At 39.4% G+C, this 22,896-nt stretch overlaps 1 protein-coding gene across 2 annotated transcripts in view; it reads right to left on the reverse strand.

Moving 5' to 3' along the window:
* Positions 1–8,200: 8,200 nt before the first annotated feature.
* Positions 8,201–22,896, reverse strand: part of LOC123983881 (muscular LMNA-interacting protein) — a 26,999-nt gene continuing 12,303 nt past the window's right edge. The window contains exons 9-10 of one of the 2 annotated variants that reach the window (XM_046070315.1): positions 10,134–10,324; positions 8,201–8,550 (exon numbers count right to left, since the gene is read on the reverse strand). In XM_046070315.1, the coding sequence (XP_045926271.1) occupies positions 8,526–8,550; positions 10,134–10,324 (216 nt within the window). In that variant the 3' untranslated portion in view covers positions 8,201–8,525. Of the gene's footprint in view, positions 8,551–10,073; positions 10,325–22,896 lie in introns of those variants that run through there. The other variant, XM_046070314.1, reaches the window with a different exon arrangement.

Raw genomic sequence — 22,896 nt, forward strand, 5'->3', positions numbered from 1 at the left:
TAAAGTCGTGAAACGTTGCAGTTTCGTTAGGTTTAGGCACAGAAAGTACTTGGTTGGGTTTAGGCAACAAAACTACTTGGTTAAGGTTAGGAAAAGATCATGGTTTGGGTTAAAATAGCTATGTATGTCAATTAAGACTTAAGTTAACTAACGTTAATGTCAATTTACCTCACTCGCCTAAATAAAAACATTTAATGTTTTGTTTCGCACGGGACACAAACCCTGTTCTCCTGCTTCAAGGTCCGGGTTCTGGCCCTCTATCCACCCCAATCACCTCCTTACTTCGTCTTTTCTCTTAAATATCATACTTGCCTTTACCATCAAAAACTGACACAACAGGGCTTCCCTCAATACGTCGAACTATGACGTCAAAGGGATCCCTACTGCGTCACAAACTGACGATTATGGCTCTTGACCAAGCGTCCATATGTGACGACTTGGGAGTGAGACCGGGTTGTCCTTGACCCTTCATCTAGCGCTACCATGACGTTTACATTTCTAGTTCATTTTACCATTAGTTCAATTTAATATCATAAAGATTTTTTATATATCTACACTCTGTCATGTCAGTTATAAATATAATGCATGAATCCTGCATGCATTTAGCCTGCTTATCTTATATAACTTCTGCACTGTATATACTGTAGTATGATCCTTTATGCATTGTTTTGTAACCAGTTCTTGAGTTAAATTCAATGTAAGAGGACCTTTTGGGAATGGTACAATTCCACAATGCAAACACATGTCATCTGTACAATTTCTGACGTACAGATGGCAGGTGTTACTGTGTTACATGTTAGTCAACTTTGCAGTTAGTGGATCATAACATATCAAGTATCCGGTTCAAGAGGAGACCAAACTTTTCCATGGATGTCAGTTTTTGAGCCACAACAAAGGTGGCCTAGCCGATTGTTGGAAATGCCTTTTGCTATGTCATAAATCATTTCGTAAAATGGTGAATACTGAGTCCCTGCGCCACTTAGGAGAATTGAGGAGTCAGCAGTCAATAGCTTTATGAAAAAGAGCAGTCAAAATTGTGAATCACGGCAACCACAAGATGTCCTTGAGCATACACTAATAAATGTGCATGAAAATTAATATGCTGATGGGTCCAATATTATGCAAGGTTAGCTGCAGACAGACACACACGACCAAATGCATGATCCCCTCCAGGCTTACGCCAAGATAAAAAGTAAACTCCATAAGAGCAGCCTTATCCCTCTGCATTTCAGCGCTGTACAGTGTTGCCTTGCTCAGCACCCACAAAAAAGATTCACCACTGTGTGCTCTCTACCTCCAGAGCAACATTTTCTGTATATACACTGTGCTTTCTGTTCAAATACCATCAACCCAAAAACATTCCTCGATCCACATCCGGACATACACACACATACTCTGGAGTTGACAGTATGTCGGTAACAATGATTTCTGTGTTAAAGGATAAAACATTTCTGTCACTCTAAAAACAAGAACTGGTCCTTGTAAAACATTTTCTCACGTCAAAACACATTTTAGGGACAATTCCGGAAACACTTCACACTAACAAGCCAGCTGTCTGTGAATATTCTTAATTATTCCAGGTCATAGTTATTAGATTAGATTAAATCTAGGTCAACTGGACTTGGTTTAAGGTTCTTGAGATGTTTCTATGACATACTCATCCAAGAGGCTTCTTCAGTTTAGACCTGAAGAAGCCTCTTGAATGAGAGGCAAAACGTCTTAAAGCGCCTTGAACCAAGTCCAGCTGCCCTAAATTTCACCTTGCTTTTTTAAGCAGTCTTCAGATCTTTCAAAAGGATTCTGCCGTCCATGAGAGGATCTTTGTGTAGCTTTTTTTGGCCTGCTTCCTCCGATTTTTGTCAATTGGTGGAGCGGGTTGTCGACTGTGGCCCATGATTTGTGAGGCCAGCATGGTGGCACAGCTGAATTATCTCCGGTGTGGGAGGAAGCTTGAGATGGCGCTGAGTTCACACATGCTCCGAGAACTTTGATTGGTGTCAATTAATTTCTTTAATGCATCTTGAAGTGGTACTTATTTCATTGCTGCTCTCTCAGGGTGGGATTGCTGCCAGAATTTAGAAGGCTCCAAAGTCCAATCACAAAAATGTTTATCTCTTTCTTTCGTTCTTTCTCTCATCCTGATTCTACTGTTCCCGCCTCACGAAGGATTTGGGCAGGTCAGCTCACTGTGACTCTGTGGCATGATATCTATCAGGCAGACTTACTTTTTCACCTTCCTGAGCCCTGCCTCTCTCCTGCTAATAAAACCCTGTGTTGACAGATGAGACCAGTAATCAAAGTTTACACAAATCCATAGCCCCTATTGAAATGTCTTGTGTCACCCATCAAGCTTGAAATATAACATGTCATTTAATCTAAAACTATTTTTTGACTCTCAAGGTTTGCTGATGTCTGTACATGCCAAATTATAATTTGTAATTTCATCATGAGTTGTGATTCCTCCCTCTGCTAAACTCAAACTGACTGCTTGTTCTGACTCCAGGTAATATCCCTGCAGTAACCTGGTGCCTGCTGATGGAGAGTATTTGATTTAAGTTGGTCCCAAAACAGGGCTCACATTGAACAAACATTAAGAAATATAGAAAGGCAAACACAAATTTTAGTATATTATGAAAATGTTTATTGCTGCGTTACTAATATGAGTGTTATTTGAATAATGAATGAGTAAAATTTGTTATAGGAAAAGTGAAGCCAAAGCTAAGTGCCTTAAACCTGCGTTCTTTCTAATGGCCAGCGGGGGGGCGACTCCACTGGTTGCAAAAAAGTCTGATTGCATTGGACTTGATGACAAAATGAGCCTACTTCTCCCTTGATTTAGCTCATGAAAGTTAAATGTAACATTTTGGTCACCTAAAAATGTATTTTACATGTGTAGGAGTAGCGTGTATGTATGTAGTGGCAGAAGAGGAACACTTGCTGAAGAGACGGAGCCCCAGCTTCACTGGTGTTGCGCAGAGTTGTCCGCACCTCGTGGGAGTTTTGGATAATTTATAGTTATAGCTTTTAGTTTTTAAATAGCCGGCTAATTATTATAATCCTTATATAATTCAAATAGACCCGCGAGGAACTGCGACGTGCATGCAGTTTTCGGCAGCATCGAATGCGTGCAAAACTCTGCACAAGACCGGTGAATGACAGGCGAGAGAGAGAGAGAGAGAGAAACAATGGTCAACAAAAAGCCTCAGTTAAGCTGGAAATTTATATTGTAAGTTGAATGAATAGAGGCTGGAGCTCTGCAGCTTCTCAAGATTAAAGCAGAGCCAACGTGTGTAACCCCCCCCCCCTCCCCGGCTCGCAATCGCCTTCCACAAAAACGCACGTGATTCGACTATCAGTCGACTATAGGAAGGAGTTGACGATTCTGATTCTACTATGTAAATCCTTAGTCAGGGACAGCCCTAGTATGTAGCACTGAGTGATGAAAAGTGTGGGCGTGGTCAATGTGGCATTACAATCAATAAATTACCATCTAGCTACCTTGAAAGAAATGATCACCACATGGTTGCTCTTGGGTGTTGATGTGAATATGCTGGAAATGCAGTAGAAATTATTTGACCTTCAAGAGAAGTAACCATTTACTTTCAGCGTGTCAAAACTCATCCAGATCACTGATCCAGATAAAATAAAAGTAACGTCAACGTTGAATTTGATAGCAAGTGGTGGTAGTGCAATTTGTTTGTCACAATTATCTTTTTTCCCTTTATTGTGAACATGTCTCAAGACAATGATGGATGTGTCCTTGTATTCTTTGTTTTGTATGCACAGTCAGGGCTAATAAACAGGAGAGGGCGTAGGGTGGGGTGTAAAACTCTCAGGCTGAGAGCACTCCAGCAGAGACATAATGGACAGTGTGCCTCAGAATAAAACATTATATCCTGGCAAAGCATTTCAAATTGCTGAAGTCTGAAATATGGAGAACACCCCATCAATTACATCTCCAGATCAAAAATGCTACGGTGACAAACTACAGCTCTGATCAAGCATTAGTGGGGGGGATTTAATACAATAAATACATGACCTTTCTGTTGTTTACTCCACACTTTTTACTTTTCACACGAAAGATGTCTCATGATTTTAGAATGGCTAATTAAGATGAGTGCACTGACCTTTCACTGCATATCAACTGGTTCATTTGCTAAACACATGCTTTGTAGTGCATTGTGGTCTGCAAAGAATTACAGAATATTTTGAATCAACATCTGAAACATCTGAACATCTGTTTACCTTAGTTAATGGTTCCCTGTGGAGATTGTTTTCACCTCTAATAGTACTATGGTGCCATTTGGGGTCCCCGTATACAAGCTCGTAGGCGGGTAACGAGATACACAGTTTCACTCTATTCCACTGAACAACAGGCTGTAATGCAGCAATGCCCCAACAAAGTCAGTGAAGAAGAAGTAAACAATGCCGGAATTAAAGTATTTAGAAAATCAGCTTTGCAAATACTTTATGTGGAAGAAAAGCATTCAGCATGTTTGTTAGACCTCAAGGAGTCACAATGTGTTTTGGTGAGTAACACTGAATGTAAACATAACATGTTTGTTTGTTTACAAGAAAACTCCAAAGGGCACCTTTAAGTATTTCATATATTAACATTTCAGTGTAACATGTCTAAAATGAAAAATGTTTCCTATAGTATATGGTATGGTATAAGACATTTGTGACCAAGTGTTTTGTGTTTTATGAGCAAGTGGTTCAAACATAAGAGAATCTTTTTTGGGGAGCTAAAAAAGGAGTCTTGTTTTCAACGTTTGTACCATTGTACAAATTTTAGTTTAATCAATGCTGTTAAATGAAACTATTTCAAAATACCAAATGTTGCAGAACTTTCTAAGCCCTTTCCTCAACCCACATGTCATCCTTGAATGGATGTAAAAACAATAAACAAAATTGTATTCATGAAGTTTTATGTTTATAATGTTTTTATTCTTTGCTATTTTATTAATATGTAGTGTGACATACCACTGTCACTACGGTTGAGTGTGTGCTGTGACTACTTTATTAAGGAGCCTGGCTCTTTGGTGTTGTGGTCAAGTTGCATGTTTGGTACCCTTTATACCCGGGTTCAAATCTAGGTGAGGTGACTGCTCTTGCCCCTCTGTCACATATGGATAAAAATTTGTGTGTGTTTAGGCAGTAAGTTTGAATCATGTTCTACCTCATGCTTTCTTTTAGAAGCAGAGTTGCAGAATGTCAGTATGACTAGAGACTGGTGGTTTTATGTACTTTCATGCTGACTGTGATAGTGAATATGCATGTGTTTCCAAGATACTGTAACAGGAGTGACATGTGATTGGATCCCTACTCGTTACCATGTGCTGTGAGCTGCACAAAGACAACAGGCAATTTTATGGAATGAGGGAAGAAACTTATGTAGCTACAATATCATTATATCCTGCTTTACCACTCGAGTCGCATGTCAGTTATTTGTACACCAGAGTCAAGCTGTTTCTAATCCAGCCAGAAGCCAGAACTTCAAATATACTCATCCATCAGTTCTTGAATCGGTCTTCAGTTGCTGTTCGCTGATGCCAAAACCAGGGTTGGAATCATACTAACTAATAAAGAAATCCTCAATCCTCCTGCTTGCCCAAGAGATCCTGAATATTTTATTTTTCCTGTGAGAAGTAGACCAGAACCAGACCTACACTGAAAACTGTTCTAAAATTAACCAATGTTTTAAATGTGGCTAAACAGATAAATGATTGTCCCTTTGTTGTAAATGAAGTTTAAATGTCCAACAACAAAGTGGAAGCTGTTAAATTCAAAGTCATGGGTGTCATTAGCTAATATTCAAGATATTTTTACTTTAACATTCTTGACTTTAATTACGAGAACATGTTTCCTGTTGTTGTCACAGCGAGGTCCACATCAGTTTGTTGACGCTGTGAGCTACAATCACCTGCACCATTTTAACTCCCAAGAGCCCCTTTGAAAAGGAGTAGGCTTTTCTGAGGATTTCTAATCAGGTGTGAATTGATCAGCCTGTAGCATGCCTGCACCTTTTATCAAGTGGACGTAAACTAGCCTGTAATTTTTTTTATAGATATAGAAGTGTATTTACAGTAAAACTTCAATTAATAGCCGAGTCTCAAATAGCCGCCTACCCCTTTTACTGGCCTGGGTGGGAACACATTTTGACAAATAAACACAGGTCTCCATTAGACACCTGGTCTGGTTTTTATAGAAGGAAAAAAAAAAGCTTTAGCTGATTCTAAGCTATTTAGATCATGCATACAAATATTAATGTTTAAACATATGATCAATATGAACATGCTACACATCATTAGATTGGTTAGATTCTCCCATTCAACCATTCAGTTTAACAGAAACAAGAGCCAAAGCCAAAATTCATATAGATTCACCGGTGTAACCGGGATGGTTCAAGAGGAAAAAAGTGCCGACTCCCATTACCTTTGAAGCCTCCTTAAATTCAAATGTGTCCGTTCCTCGATTATTTATATTCCTTTAGTCTGTATGGGGTCTACCGAATCAAAACAGCTTCCATCCAAGTTGTGAATCCTGTAATGGAAAGTCCATTGCTCTCTGTCTGCTAACTTCTGCCACACTTCTCTCATCCTGCACCATGTTGTTGGGGGTTTTTTTCCCGTTACATTAGTGTCTACAAAATAAAAGTGCATCAGAGCTAGATCAAATGAATTAGTGTGTTTGATATGATTTGAATATTTTTTATACAAGTAATATTCATACTGTTTGAAGTAAATAAACTGTTTTCATAGTAGCTTCAGTTTTGTGCAAAAGCAATTAAAGGCCTGTCCCATATGGACGCCTGTCCCAAATATAGGCAGGGTCAATTCAGTGATTTTAGCAAATAAAAGCCCGGGCTATTAGTTTAGTAAAGTTTTACAGTATAGCAACAGAAGGATAGAAAACTCAGAGCAGGGGAAGATAGGGAAATCCTTTATTACATATTATAGTTTTTCTTCAAATAATTTAATAATATTAAAAAAATATTTTTCTATAGGGGTGAATGAGTTACATAATATGCGTGATATGTGTTATGCTACAATGACCCTTACCATGTTGCTTATTTGTGAATTCAACAGCCTGTAAGACAACTTAAAGGCCATAAATTTTTCTGATAATGTGCAACATTACCCTCATATTTACCGCAAATTATATCACATCTCCCCCCTCTCTATGACTGTGTGATGTGATTGGATCAGGTATTAACACTTTTGCGTTTCCTAATCCTAATTCCTTTCTATCATGACCCAGCCTTTATGCAGTAGGCAGTCTCTGCCTCTCACAAAGGTGTAGCTCTGTCTGTACATTGCATGTAATTTAGATTACTCTGCTCCGACTGGACAGTTGTGCAGTTGTTGTTAATTTATTTTTGTGCTGTTTGCTTCCTGAGAGAAAAGCTTTTTCCAAAGATGGGAGATTTGTGGGCCATGCCAAATCATAATCACATACTAATATATATATATATATATGTATATAGCATGGGCAGAATATAAAAAGTCAACTGCAAGCAGATCCCCCGCTTTAAATGCAGAATATAATAAATTAGTGAGGGAAGAGACAGTACTTTAAAACTGTTGGAGAAACCCTGCTTCTCACAGCTACACAAAGCATTGCACAGAGAGTGCATAAAGTAACAAGGTAAAAAATAATGTCAGAAGAAAACTGACATGTCAAAGAAATGCAACACACAAAACAAAGTAATTGATTGCCTGGCTGAAATGGTCTGCCTCCTTATGAGAGCAACATGCTCCCCTTATTCTGTTTTATGTTTTCTTTACTAAAGTTATGGTTAGACAAATTGTTCAGTAATCTTGTTTACATTAAGTGAGGCTTTAGGTTTTTCTATGCAATAGTTATTCAAAACTGTCTTGAGAAATACAGTGGCTGAAGAGCAACTGAGCCATCTGGGGAGTCAAGAAAAGCTAGGGCCATAAATCTTGATACTTTTGTGGATGTGTTTGCCAAAACATATAAAGTTGTACTGAAAACAATGTAGCCTTATAAAGCAGAAATATGAATAGGTTTTGAGTATGCTTTTTTGTTTTGTTTTTCATTTTTGGACATATATAATATAATGTTTCTGTTTACAAAAAGTCCTCTGAAAAGGCCTCTGTGTGGTGTTTTGAAACTTGAGTGGGCCAGCTCGCAGTGAATCATTCGTTCCTTTCAATCAATGAACCCATTCAAATCAAAGCTGTATATTTGTCTTTTTAAAGAAACGGACAAGTAGTGTATTTGAAAAAACACATGAATACAGATACATAACACATTAAATCAGGATTGTTGTGGAACTCAAAATGTTAACTGCACTGGTATTAGTCTATGCACATCAGATAATTAGGGACATTAATTGTAATATTACAAGTTATTAGAGTATAAAGTATATCAGTATGGAATTCCTTGACTCTCATATTGACACAGTTTTCAAAAACAACAATAGAATAGTGTGAAATCAAGTAATGGCTTTTGGTTTTGGTGTGCCACCCCAAGATTTCCAGTGCCCCGCCTGGCCACCGCTATGGACAAATTCTGGGGGTGCAGCTGAAAAAAATACCAAGAATTTGGCGTTGTAAATCTGCCATCACTTATTAACATTAACATTTGAAGCATTTGAGAATGGAAAGCAACTAAGATGGCAGGGCTTAGGGTCAGTTGCATGCATTTTTATCATCTCATCATCTATCATCTGTAAGTAATTCTAAACTGCTCTTATCAACTGCCCTACAAATGGATCTGTACTAGTGTTGGGCCGATGGCTGACAGACATCACTACGTTGTGCCGGTGTTATGTCGATTTATGCTACCTATCGAGCAGAGCCCTTTAAAGAGATATGCTACTTAGGGGTTCTGCGCATGCGTATGACCCACAAGCGTGGTTTGTTTCCACGCCCATAAATCTGTGCAACCTTGCTGTTGGGAATGCCGTCTAGAAAGTGGCTGATCGTCAGTAACATCCAAAGAATAAAATCTTTATTAGTCTATCAGAATACGCTACCCCTGATATCTTAAATAAAGATGGCATAATATAGTATTTCAACATGCTCCCCATCTACGTACAGTACACATGGAGTGAGTAGTGGTGCAATATAAAATGATTCTGTGCATTATTTGATAGGGGATATTAGTCAGAATAATCAGAATACGCTACCCCTGAAATGATGTTATAATATAATCAAAAAACAGAATATGTCATAATACTGTGAGAGTTATAACTTTATGGGATTGGAAAAGGGAACACATAAGGTATCATTTCTCGATAGGGCAGAGCGAGTCGATAGACTCTGCTGTCGATTTGCGCTACGGTAGCATTTTTCGACAAGGCAGCATAGATCGTCAGAACACCGGCATGTGATTTTAAAACCCCCGCCCCCCCAGCAAAAAATAATCTCAAATTTTCACATTATACCACCCTGGGAAAGCAGGTTTTAATGACCACGAACATTCTTCTTATTGTTTTTCAGTATGCTTTGCACAGTCTGCCTTGGAATTCTCTTCTCCCCACACTCTGACACACTCACACACACCTACACTTCAGGTAGCCTAAACACCCCGGCTTGCCCCGCCTCTCTCTCCCCCGTCTGCTCCATTTTGTCCATCAGTAGTAGGCTATGTTTTATAAAGTCGCCTAAAAGACTGAGAACTCGTCTTTTTTCCGTAAATATCCACACGCTATCCGTTATCACGCCAGCAGGTGAGCCGCACGTCGGCTTATTAATGACGCAGATCAAACAACTGAAACCTGCATCTGCACCCTGTGTGTTCACTGCTGCTTTACCTGGTCCGTGCGTAAAATATCCACCGCGACTTGTAACATAAGTTAATAGTCTGCCAGTTTTTTTAACCGAGTGAAGTCTGTGCGAAAACCAATGGACATAAGACGACTGCCCCCGCACCCGATGACATTGTCCATCCCGAAATTTTGTAGACATCGTCCGATGGAAATTTCATAGACATCATCCAACCCTAATCTGCACTCATTCATTAATCCAGATATGGTACAATTAACTTGTCATTCCTCTTTTAACTATGTAATGGTCTTCAATACTAATTAAATCTCAATTGAAAAAAGGGTTAATTCTTTAGTGTTGATGCTTTAAATATGAGTCTGCAAAGCTTCCATCCACCTCTCCGCTGGATTGAAAGATGTCGAAGCATCTTTCACAGGGTGACTGATCTGGTCTTCAGGCTCTATAATGTGCAGGTCACACATCGAGAATGGAGTTCTTCTTTCAGGCTTCCTCTCCTCTTTCAACGTTTGACCTTTAGAGCTTGTGTGAAGATCTTTTCCTGCATCTTCAAGACTCATATTTTCCACCTGAAATAGAAAAGGAAATTATGTAGGCTATAGTAACTTGTGTATTTATATATTTATATAAAGAGAAGCCAGAGGAAAATGGACTACTGCAGCAATTATCATCGTGGAATTTCCAGCAGTTTGTAGTGGTTTCCATCTCACTTCCATTTGCAGTGATTTGAGTGCACAGTGCAGTTGCTTGAGATTAGTTCTCCCTGAGGGTGCTTGGGTTTTGCACTGGGATGAATATTCATTGTGTAATTGATTATAATTGACAGTTATGTTTCTTGATTGTATGATTGACTTCATTCACCTGCTGTTGTTCTGTAATTGCTCCCTGGACGCAGGGAGATTATAACTGAAAATATATATTTTATAGAAGGCGATTCCATTTTTGAAATTATTCACACATAAACACAGAAAAGGTTTTAAATTCCCTGTTCACAGCAACAACAGTCAGGTGCTGGTAGGTCGCAGGATTAGACTTTGAAAATCGAAAACAAGCTACCAAAAACTGAAATGATTTTACTACATTACTGTGAGCAACGCGTTTCGCCTATGGCTTCTTCAGGTTCACAGTGTATACAAAAACACTCACAGGCGTGCTAAATAGAAATTGGGTAGGTCGCCTGACCAGTAAATTCCATTTTTTACGTTTTTATATATTTTCATTAAATCAACATCTTATACAAAATACTATAATAAAAACAGCAGAAATATGATTAATATCCAAAAATGTCACATGAGTCACAAGAATCACATCATTTTACATAAGGAACTCTGAAATACCTTAGGGCAGATAAGCTGTAGGTCCTACCTCTGTTCATCTACCACTTAACGGAAGTTTCTCAACTTTCCCTGAAGGTGAAACACACTTCAGAGAAAGATAATCTAATTATAAACATCACAAGAAAGAGCTAAAATCCTGTGTTTCCTTTAGTCCACGAGGCTCAATTGTGTTCAATTTATGAATCCAAAAAGCTTCCCTTCTTAAAAATTGGTTAATCAGTTGACCCCCTCTTGGGTTGGGTCTCACTCTTTCAATGCCAATAAATTTAAGGGAAGTAGCCGAACCATAATTTTTCTCTTTATGACCGCACATGTGCTCACAGTAAACTTGCTGGCTTTGCCCAATGATGAAAGAAACATAGTTAACATACTTGAGATGCTTTTTGAGCTGTTGGAAGATGTTTTCTCTATTAGCCGGCTACTTCCCCCCACTTCCACTCTCTCTAGTGCTAAGTGAGACTAAACATGTCCTGGACTAATACATTTTTCTACTGAAAGGACAGAGCTAAGATTGGTATCTACTTTCTTATCTCTCAGCAAAACATCCACATGTTCCTTTAATAATTGTGTAATCATGCTGTAACATCACAGAATCCCATGAATCCACAAAGGCCGGAAGTGGAAACATTTTTATACACATGTTGGCAAATTGTTTGCTATTAAAAAAAATCTAAACCAAAACAAGACATTATACCTAAAAACACAAAATTTGTTGTATTTCAGTGCAGTAAAATGTCACATTACCGCTTTTGCTTTCTAAAAACGGCCTTCATTGTGTGCATTTTTGCAATGCTTTGACCTTGCTTTGACCTCCCGCTTTAGGTCCCACCTTCTCTTCTCTTGTATTTGTCGCTCATGTAGGCCTAAAATAAAATGCCCAAATGCAGTGCTTAAAGTAGACCAGGACTCACGCAGTATTTTACTCTTTGGCGTACTGGCGACTTTTTCTTGCGTATCGGCACGTCTCACAATGAAACAACATACCATAATGAAACTGCTGTAACTGAAATTAATATTATACTTGTAGTAACCAATATAGGATAATATTATCTGAAATTATAATTAATACACTAATATTAGCCCTAATCAAACCTTAACAAGACAGAAAACAGTTTTATTTGTGAATCAGTTTAATTGTTGAATCTCCATATGAAGTAGCATGCATGACCTGCAAAGCTATGTACGTGTCAGTGTCACATATAGGTGCTAACAATCTAGAAGCCCACATGTAGGCCCTATTAAAGTTCAATAACTTAGTTGCACGGTTACCATACTGCACTGGTATACTCAATTTAGTACACATGCTGGCTTTGGTATGGTTAGGCATTTAGGCATTTTAAACTGCTTTGTTAAGGTTATAAACAGATTGAGGTCAAGGTTATGGTTAGCAGACTATTTTAATGTTACAGAATGTAGCTTGAGTGTGTGTATTGTTTATTGTCAATGATGCTGTCTGAATGGTCAGGGAAGAGAACTCTGGTCTTTATCAAATATTGTCTATGCCCATCCAACCACCAGCGGAGGTTCATCTCAGACTTAGTCTGACTGACATTTTAATGTAATTTGTGTCATCTCACAGCCATGAAACAAGTGTCACATGGATCATCTCACAGAAATCCTAAAAAAAAAAACTAACTCAGTAATAAAATGCCAATACCAGCCTTCTTGGATTTAGTAGCTGTGCCTCTCACAAGGTTGTCTGCGGCGGTGCAGTGGCTAGCGCTACAGTAAGTGGGAGCAGAATGTTTTCCACTGCCTAGTAAATCTGATAAAGAGGGAAAATGTGTAAATGTCAGTGAGGTTCTTCCTTATAGACAACATTAAAGCCAAAGAGAGGATTCATACAGATGTGCATATGGCACATTTTCACAAGACTGGTCACTCAAATAAGATATTGTTAGTTCAGTTACACACTGTGGGTATAGACAGCAGGTTGTTGAAACAACTTTAGGTTTAATTATTATTGCATTAGATGCTACTAGTTGTTATTTCACAGCACTCAGATAAACAAGCCAACAGCAGTAAAGACGTGGATCAGGATACTGGTGTCAAAAAAAATCCCCTTGATCATCATGATCATGATTGTTGTGTCACCTGATGTGTTCAATCCAGGATGCTTATAAAACTGCATTAGCTGTAAGGAATTCTGTCTCTCAAACCAGTGTCTCATTAATGAAATCAACACTTTTCTGTCAATAAGTAGAGACTGCAATCACTTTCTGGCAAGTGGAAAACCTCCTTTTATGGGTTGTATTGGCCATTTAAAGTATTTTTACAGGTAAAAAGGACTGGATTGGTTGGTACACAGCAAGGGAAATAATATAGAGTCATAATAATTGCAAAAGAGATCATGTCTTTATTTTATATGTAACTCAGCAGTCATGTTAGTTATAGGCTACAGTCTGTGTTCCAAATATAAACAAGGATGTTAGACATATGCCTACCAAACACATAATCCATCGGCAACGACTGGTTTTCTATTACTGCCTATAATCACGTAAATGTCAGGCCTGGTTACGCTATAAACTTCAAACATTTATTTGGCCACAATTGTGATTATTGCATTAAAAGAAACAGTACAGTATCACAAAGACATAAAGTGATGTATATTTGCACATTATGTCTGTGTGACCCAGATGCAGCTGTAGCCATAAAGAGACTGTGCGATACAGCTTTAACATAGCCTACTGTGTGCGCTCCCGCAGAAGACAATCACTTTCACAAAACCTGTGTTTGTTGTCCTCTCTCACGTGTGGCTGCGCGCAGCAGATACATAGTTATAGGTAACGTAGGGAGGGGAATAACAGCAAGCTCATCAAACTTTTCTAAAAATAAACATTGTTCACGAGTCCCGCACCTTGTGTCCAAGTCAAGTCTCAAGTCTTTTGAGGACGAATCTCAAGTCGAGTCTGAAGTCACTGTATGTGTGACTTAAGTGTGACTCAAGTCCGAGTCTCAAACTCGAGTCCCCATCTCTGGTTCAGGCAAGGAAGATCAATGAAAAATGTCTGGCAGGAAACTCTTCAGGACTCCAGTATATGCAATTCAAGCCAAAGGTGATCAGGATCAGGTTTACTGCCAAATAGATTTACACATACAAGGAATATGTGCTTCCCTGGTCCTTTGTGAGTCTGTCTTCATATCATGCCAAGTGTTCCTGCCTGCTTCCTGTGTTGGATACTGTTTGTTTTCTGCCTTACTTGAAATTGTTGTAATTAGTTCACTTTAAGTTAATAAACTCTGATATAGAACCTGCTCAGAATGGTGTTCTGCGCCTGGGTCCAAATCCCTAATTTCCTGTGTCTGCTTTTGGTCTTTGAACAGAAGGAATTGTCTCATACTGCTGTTGTTATTAACATCTGCATATCCTGCGTTTAAAAGAGTACACATCTTCAATAACACACGCACATCTTAACAATGGTATTTTCCAAATTTTTTTCTCATGAATTTAATCTCGGATTGTTTTTTCTTGCAGTATATCCCCCCTTCTCCGGCTCCGTAATGTTCTTTTATTTTTTAACTATACAATGGCCCTAATGCACCATTATAAATGAACAGTAAGTAGAAGATATAAAGAAAGAGTACTGTAAGTCAAGACACATTTTAGAAAATTGAAAATAAGCTATTAACAATTATTTTAAACAATATGTACAATATGACTGAAAAGCTGTACAGTTTGAGCAGGGATGAGCAAAATATTTACCAGGGAACGTGCAAAAGTTCACAGTATGAAGTTTAAAGAATATTTGCAATGTGCAAGATAGTTCCCCAGAAGATGTGTGTTAATTTAACTCATTGAGTCAAGAGTGTAGACATGTTATAACGTGTAGTGGAGGGTTAGGCGGAGTCACTGTGACTGTCAGTGGCAGTCAGTGTCCCAGGATCCTGATGAGGCCAGCTGAAGACAGAAATAAAATGTGCTTTTGGTCCTGATGGGCTGCAGCCTCCTGGCGGAGGGGAGTGCCTGAAACAGTTTGTGTCCGGGGTGGGAGGGGTCAACCACAATCTTTCCTGGTTGTCTCAGAGAGGAGGCTTTCAGGTCCTGAAGGGATGTTATATTGCAGCCAATTACCTTCTCTGCTGCTACGTACCAGATGGTGATGGAGGAGGCAAATTTCAGGAGCTTGACAGACTGCCAACCCACTCACTCCCAACTTGTCAAATGTGGACGCTTAGTTAAGACCTCTTGGAGTCGTTTTTTAAACGCCCTGGGTACCCATTAAGCGTCGTTTTTTTGATATTTAGGGTTCCGCGGAGAAGTTAGCAATAAGTTAGCAAGGTTCAGTTAGACTTTCAAAATAAAACTAGTGGTTAACGTTGTAAAATGGCACGTGGTTAACATTATGAAACGTAGCAATTAGTTTGGTTTAGGCACCAAAACTACTTGGTTAGGTTTAGGAAAACATCATGGTTTGTGTCAAAATAACTATGTTACTTACTATGTTACTTGTAAGTTAACTAAAAACAATCAATGTTGACTTTTTGTTTCACATGGGAAACAAACACCTGTCTCCTGGGTGAAAGTCCGGTTTCTGGCCCACCTGTCCACCTCAACGACCTTCTTACTTGGACTTTTCTGTTTTACTACACCTACTTTTATTCTTCAAAAATGATGCTATAGGGCAGGGGTATTCAATTAGATTTCAAAGAGGTCTAGTTAGAGAAAATTTCCTGAAGCAAAGGTCCGGAACATCAAAACGACGAACTTGCGTTATCATTCAGTACTATAACCTATAGTTGTATCAACACGTGTTTTTAGTCAACAACGGACTGTCAAATCAAATAATATTTCAGTCAGTTTTCACATCAAACTGGAGGGATAATAAATAATAACTATTCAAATAATAAATTCTAAATTTAAGTAAACTAAAGTGCCTAATTTTTAGAAAAAATGTAATAAAAGTGTAGCTTGAAGTGATGAAGTGTTGTCTTAACCAATTTTATAATAAACACTCAACACATCATAACAAATGAACAGCTGTAATGCCTCCTCTTCTCTTTCATTTCCTCTTACAGAGCTACCACTTTCCTACTTTCTGTTGTTCAGTGAGAAACGTGAGCTCCAGCTAGCATATTGGAGATCTATGAGATATTCTGGTTTTGAACTGCCCGTGGGAGGAATGTACATGTAAAAATCTGTACATTCTTGATTAAAAGTCATGTGAAATCTCTTTTATCTTTCGTCTCCTCAATTCGGGTGTGTTTTCAAAACGTCTCTGGTGAATCTCGCGGACTCGACTCGCAAGCCTCGGTATGCACAGATTTGATTGGCTGAGCAGCGTCACATGAGACGATTGGAGCACATGCGATTGGTCTGTGACATTCCTGGTCCTCTAAACCAGTACAGTAAATGCTAGAAAAGCTGCGCGGGTTAAAATAGAAACGCTCCGTCACGAGGTAGTAAGTCTCAATAATAAATGGGCTGTAGGTCGGCGGTCCGGAGAGGACGGCGGCTGGGTCCGGATCCGGACCGCGGTCCGCCTATTAGTGACCTCTGCTATAGGGCTTCCCACTGTGTTACAAACTGATGCCAATGTGATGACTGAGGAGTGAGAACAGATTGTGACTGGAGGAGCAGCTGTTGGTGTACAAGGGAGAAGAGCAGAGGAAAAGACACAGCCTTGAGGGGATCTGGTGCTGATGGACCGGGAGTCAGAGACATGTTTCCCCTGCTTCACGTGCTGCCTTCTGTCAGACAGGAAGTCTGTGATCCACCTGACACACTCAGCTGTGAGAGCTTGTTCTGATGTGTTCACAAAGAGTGCAAATGCCACTACACTCAATGTGACTAAGAATCTGAGTGCACACCAATTTTGATTCCACCTTTAAGCATGCATAACGCTATGAATTGTCAGAGGAGTTGTAAAACCAAAAATGTAATTTCATACCAGTGCAGGAGAATTGAAATCACCCACATTTCAGCTCAGTGACTAAAATATAAATGTGAGGTAGTTGAGTTGTGATTGGTGCAGGTAATTGCAATACAAATCAGGCAGGATAATTTTATATTAGATCTTGTTTTGCAACAGTTCTATTCTTGTATTTTCCGCTTGAGGTGCACCCAAGTTAAATAAAAGCTGGAGAAGGTCTGCAGGAAGCATAACAGAGCAGCTCCAGAACAGATCCATCTGAGATATGAAATATACATATACCGTGAAGCAAAGTTGAGGTCTGAGATCCTGGCACATTAAGAAAGAAAGCAGGAAAAGAGGCAGGGGCAACAAAGAGAGAAATAAGATGACAGCAAACGGCTTGAATGAACAGCAGGCTGTCAGACTCTGCCAATGACTTGTTCGAATAGAGGTGTGATTGTTAATCAGCTGACAATGATCAGCTCCTGGCCTGCTCAATTCAAAGCTAGGGTATGCAATTTCTGTCAGAGGCAATTTTGTTATATTTCTCTGCTCTTCAGCAATCAATAAATCAAACGCTCTGACATAAAAATGAAATATATCCAGTATTTGTGTCCTGTTGTCAGGACTGTAAAAAGCACAGCCAGTACTTGAAGTGGAAATAGGTGCTAACCTGAACCCATTGACTGTGTATAAGAAGTGGATGTAGTCATCTTGACATCACCCGTTGGTGTGTGGACTGCCGTTTTGAAGCCTCGAGTTTGGCCGATAGGGCGCCGCCATGTTGATTTTTTGCAACCAGCGGCACCGGACGTGACCATATTTGGACGAGACGGTAGAGCTAACAGCTGTGTGTGGTTAGCTTGCTTAGCTAGGTGCATCTGTAATTCACGTTAACTGTCATTTTAACAAGGCTGACAATTCTGTGTAGCGAACAACAGGCTTGAAACTAAATGTACTCACCAGGGAAAGTGAACAACAAGGCAATTCCTAATTAGCTTTTTCAACGGCACTGGTGAAATTTACACAGTGCCATGGGTATGAGTCACTCTAGCTTGATTGACAGGTCGCCATGGTAACGACTTGTCAATCACAGATAATCCCGCCCTGAAGCATACTCTGCTTTATGGTCTATTTTTCTTTAAATGGGACCATAATTTACTAAATGAACATCATGTTGCATTGAAGAAGACTTGAAATTTGCGACTGAGACCATAAACTCTTTAAGAAAGTGTTTACTCAGGTAATAAATCAGCTGAGAAATAGGGTCATTTTACCATTATTTCTAATGGAGCCGGACTTCTTTTTGCAACCAGAAGAGTCGCTCTCTGCTGGCTGTTCGACAGAATGCAGGTTTAAGGGACTTCCGCGTTCGACTCAGTTTGTTGACCAGAAGCTTCCCGCTTGCCCTAACCCTAACCCTGGGGTCTCCACTGGCTGCTTGGCAACCTGTATGTCATTATCAACGTGTCAATTTTACACCACAGTTTTTGTACCAATTAAACTAATGAGATTAAATGTGTTGATTGGTGAGCTTTAGCCCTTAGACAGATTTTGTTACCAGAGGATAGAGCCAGGCTAGCTGTTTCTGGCGTTTCCAGTCTTTATGCTGACAGTAGTTTCATAATTACTGTACAGACATGAGAGTGGTATTGATCTTTTTATCTAACTCTCGGTAAGCGTATTTTGCATGATGGGGACCTATTCCTTTAATGATCACAATATCAAACCACATCAAAAATGCATAATGCATGTCTTCACCATGTGTACACTGATTTTGAAGTTTTGTTTATCCTCACTACAAAATTTTAGCAGAAATGTTTTGTTGGCATCGTAATTATTCTGTGGCATTTCTGTTTTTGTAAGAACACAAATTAAAATTCCATCATCTTAAATTTAATTAACACGAGCCAATTGCCTCACTGCATAATGCTGACTGTAATAAATCAAAGAAGTTAAATGACGACAGCAGGATAACCATTGACCGTTCCAAGCTAAAGATCAGACTGCATCACACTCATTTTTAATGTTGTTGTACATCTTGTGGTTCCTAACACTCTGCACACTGCATATTATTGTGTTCCACATCACAATAAACCAGTTACAAAGCTAAATATTCTACTAAAAATTGCCTTGGAAATAAGCTACCTGTGGTCTCCAAAATCAGAAATGCTGCTATTGTTTGTTTCTCTGGAGGTTAAATGACTGCCTTTCAGAAGGAAAACTGTGTTTTTAGTGTCAAACATGTCAAGAGCAGTGGAAGATTGCTGAAAGCCTGCCTCACTGCCATTAAGGTATAAGTGTCTGCAGTCTCTTCAGTTCCTTATATATCTGGAAATATTTTTTCCCAACACGCAATTGTTTTGTTGACCTTGACATTTAATAAATCACAATTTCAATAAATGTATAAGGTTCTATAAATGCTGCATATTGCTCAGCATTACACAAGGGGCTTAACCATGTGGATTTTCATTGGAGGAGTTTTCAGTAACAGGTTGATAGTCATGTCATAGCTGTGGTATTAGTACAAGTTCCAAATAATTTATGGTATTTTGATGTGGAAGTTTATATTAAAGTAAGTACTGTTCATTACAATATTGATTTGTGTAAACTCAGTAAATAACACAAATGCAGTGTAACAATTCAACTCTTGCACCAGAAGCTGCAGAAAAGTTTTCATTAATTCTGTGGTTGTTGATTTGCAACACCTGGTTTAAAAACATGATTGCCTTTTGTGCAGTCCAGACATGAACCCTGTGTGCTTTTTTTCCTGCTGTTTAAATGTGCATATTCTGCCATCTCTGATTGCTGTGTGTGGGACCCACAGTAATGTTGGCCTTATTAATGGACTCTAATGATGAACTACTAAACAGTGGGCACTATACTATACAGTACAGTCAGCTGTAGCCTGCTAGTTGTCAGTTGTGTGTGTGCACAGAGCATTATCAGTGTGTGTTTGGGAATGTAGATATTTTATGTTCATGCGAGTTAAAAAGGAACCGTCTGTCAGTAGATGTAAATAGCCTGCTATACGTAGCAACAACGTTCTGCTGATGTGCTTGTTTTTCTGTATATACAGAGGAAGCAAAGTAAAGAAGTTATTTTAAACTTATGCACACCTGGAGGTTTCTTTTGTGTCCAAGTGTGCAACATGTGTAAGACAAAAGGTTTGGCTGAATGCACGCATTCCATCTATTCTCCTGATAGCTCTCCAAACTTGTATCCCCTTATCAGCAGGAAAAGTGGAGTTGTCACTGAGATTCTCTGAGGTAGAGAACTTAACGTGAAGAGTCTTTTTTGGTTTCACTGTTATTTTTAATATAAGGCTTTAAATTCCCCTGCTTGCTTGAAAAGTGTTTGTTAAACATTTGTAGTTACAATAAACTCTTATGGTGACAAACAGAGGAGAAAAACAATGAAATCCTCTCCAACCACCTTATTGGAATCATCTAAATACACTGTTTCCAGGTCTTCCAGCAAGATGGCAAACTGAGCATAAGAAACTTTCTAGAGCTCTCCAGTTTTAGTTTTTTGACATGAAGAGGTTTGGAAACATGCCAGAATCTTGGCAGCTTGTGAAGCAAAAGGAATCATCTTCTCGGAGTATTTGAGAAGTCTGTCTAACAAGACGGGTGGAGAAAAATCAAATAAGAGGAGAGGAGAAGGTAAAACGGCTGTCTACAGGGAAGAGTCCAACTTCTTTTCACCGAAATTAGTAAAACGATGTTTGACAGCTGCACTGGAGAGCTGTCAGTCATAGAAGTTATCCATTGATTTTAGTTGTAATGAAAACAGGAGTCTTTTACCCTAATATTACAGAGCCCTTTAAGTTAAATATCCTTTTGATTTTGTCATGGATAAGGTGACTTTAGTTAAACAGACAGATGGAGGCAGTCCACATTTTCCCAATATCACATCAATCATTTTATTAATTTATTATATCCTATTGTGCCTGTGATTATTTTTGTGTTTGTGAAGTAACAGCTGGTTGAAGTTATTGCTCAGATTCATCCTTCACTTTCGACCTCATTTATGTAAAATTGTATGTAAGTGTTAGCATTTCGAAGTGGGCAAAACCCCTTTTTGAGACTGTTTTCACATTTGGTTATTAGTCCCTGGTCTTAATCTTTATTTATATTTTTTGTAAAAATTTCTATAAAGCTTTGATATTTTGCTAATAACCAAACCTGCCCCTACCAGATCCAAACAGACAGGAAGATTTATAAAATTCCCTTATGGATTTGATTTGCGGAAATTGAGTCTCATTGTTCTATAAAAAAAAATTTGTGACATCAGAATAATTTAAAAAAGATACTATAATCACTTCAACTTTCTACTTACAGGGTGTTGACATTGGTATTGACATCTGGCACTGATGGGAGGTTTCAGTACTGTTTTTATATGTTATGGAACTAAAAAAATGCTTGTATGTGGATCACAGATTTTTCCTAAATCAAAAAGACTTTAAAGAGGTCATATTATGCTTTTTGGCTTTTTCCCTCTCCTTTAATGAGTTATATACCTATTTTTTTGTGCATGTAATAGGTTTGCAAAGTGAAAAAGCCCAAAGTCCACCCCAGAGGGAGCTACCATTTCCCACAGAAAACACTGTAAATGAGCATATAATAACACACGGTAGCTCCGCTTTAATCTTGAGAAGGTGCAGAGCTGCAATCTCTATTCAGTTGTAGTGGGACCAACGGTGTGGATTTGTGCATTTTATATTAAATAATTTGGAGACTCAATTCCTCTTCTCTTCCTGAGAGAGAGAAGCAGGGAGGTGGAGATCAACTTTCAACAGACGGCTGAAGAGACCCCAACAGAAGGGGGGTGGAAAGGTCACTTTCCCTAAGTGCTATTCATGAGCAGTTGATCGTAAAGCTGGCCACCTTTGGCAATAGCCGAAATAAATCTCTTGGTGCCTGAATTGTTAAAATGACAAAGAAACTAACCAGAGATTACAAACAGCCTATCGGAACTCTCCTTGGAGGGGGGCAGGAAACCCTAAACTGCCCCCCCCCCCATACACGTAACCGTGGCAACTGACCTTGCTCTGTGTTTCATTACCCCATCAAAGGGATACCCCTTCACGCCTAAGTGTGACAAAATCCAGGACACCACGGACAGCCCTGAACTTTATGTAAACAAAGACTGCAGTCTCCAAAGACTCAAAGCATTAACTGTTTAATTAAATAATCTTTTAGTTACATTGATTACGTTTGCCTCTCTCTCTCTTCTCTTCCGCTCTCCGCTCTGGACGCTTCGGCACGCATCCGGCGTGCCTCTCCCGGCATCGCCCTAAGAATTTGACCAGCGCAACAAAGTCTTTGTTTCGCTTGAAGCTACACAAGCGAAGTGCTGCGACATCGATTTGTCCCTCAGTTCCAGCAACTTTACTTGTTTTGTTAAAGTTATCAGTCCGTTAAGTTACACTGGTCTAATTCAGGAACGACCAAGTTCCCTTTTAAGCTTTTTCGTCGAGCCAACTTCACCGAGGTCAGACCAACGAAGGAAACCTGAAAACAGCCGAATTGCCAGACGGAGGACGGCCAACCCTTGAGGTTTTTCTTCAGACACGGAGAACCCCGGAGAATCCCTAGCAAAAGCCAGGATCGGGCAGCTAGCGTGGGACCCGTGCAACAGGCCAAAGCAGGCCGTCGACAAGCAATAAGACCCAACAAAACATTATGTGGCTTCAGTACAAGCCAAACAGATTGTTTCTCTTAGCGCAACCACTAACATCCAGGACACCGTGTTATGGGACCCCTCTAGCCTTCCCAGGCTTTCCTCCTGCTCGACTCCGAAGCATCATACAACCTGGGCTGAAGTGGTGGTCCGTGGCTGCAAGAGAGGCTCGGATGGGGCTGCCTCTCCTCTGTCCATCGGCCTCTCCAACCGCTATGCAGCCTTGTCTAACGACACTCCGGTCCATCCAGCGGATGCACCTGCGGC

The sequence above is a fragment of the Micropterus dolomieu genome, linkage group LG15 (assembly GCF_021292245.1).
Source record: "Micropterus dolomieu isolate WLL.071019.BEF.003 ecotype Adirondacks linkage group LG15, ASM2129224v1, whole genome shotgun sequence".
In the NCBI taxonomy this organism is placed as follows: domain Eukaryota; kingdom Metazoa; phylum Chordata; class Actinopteri; order Centrarchiformes; family Centrarchidae; genus Micropterus; species Micropterus dolomieu.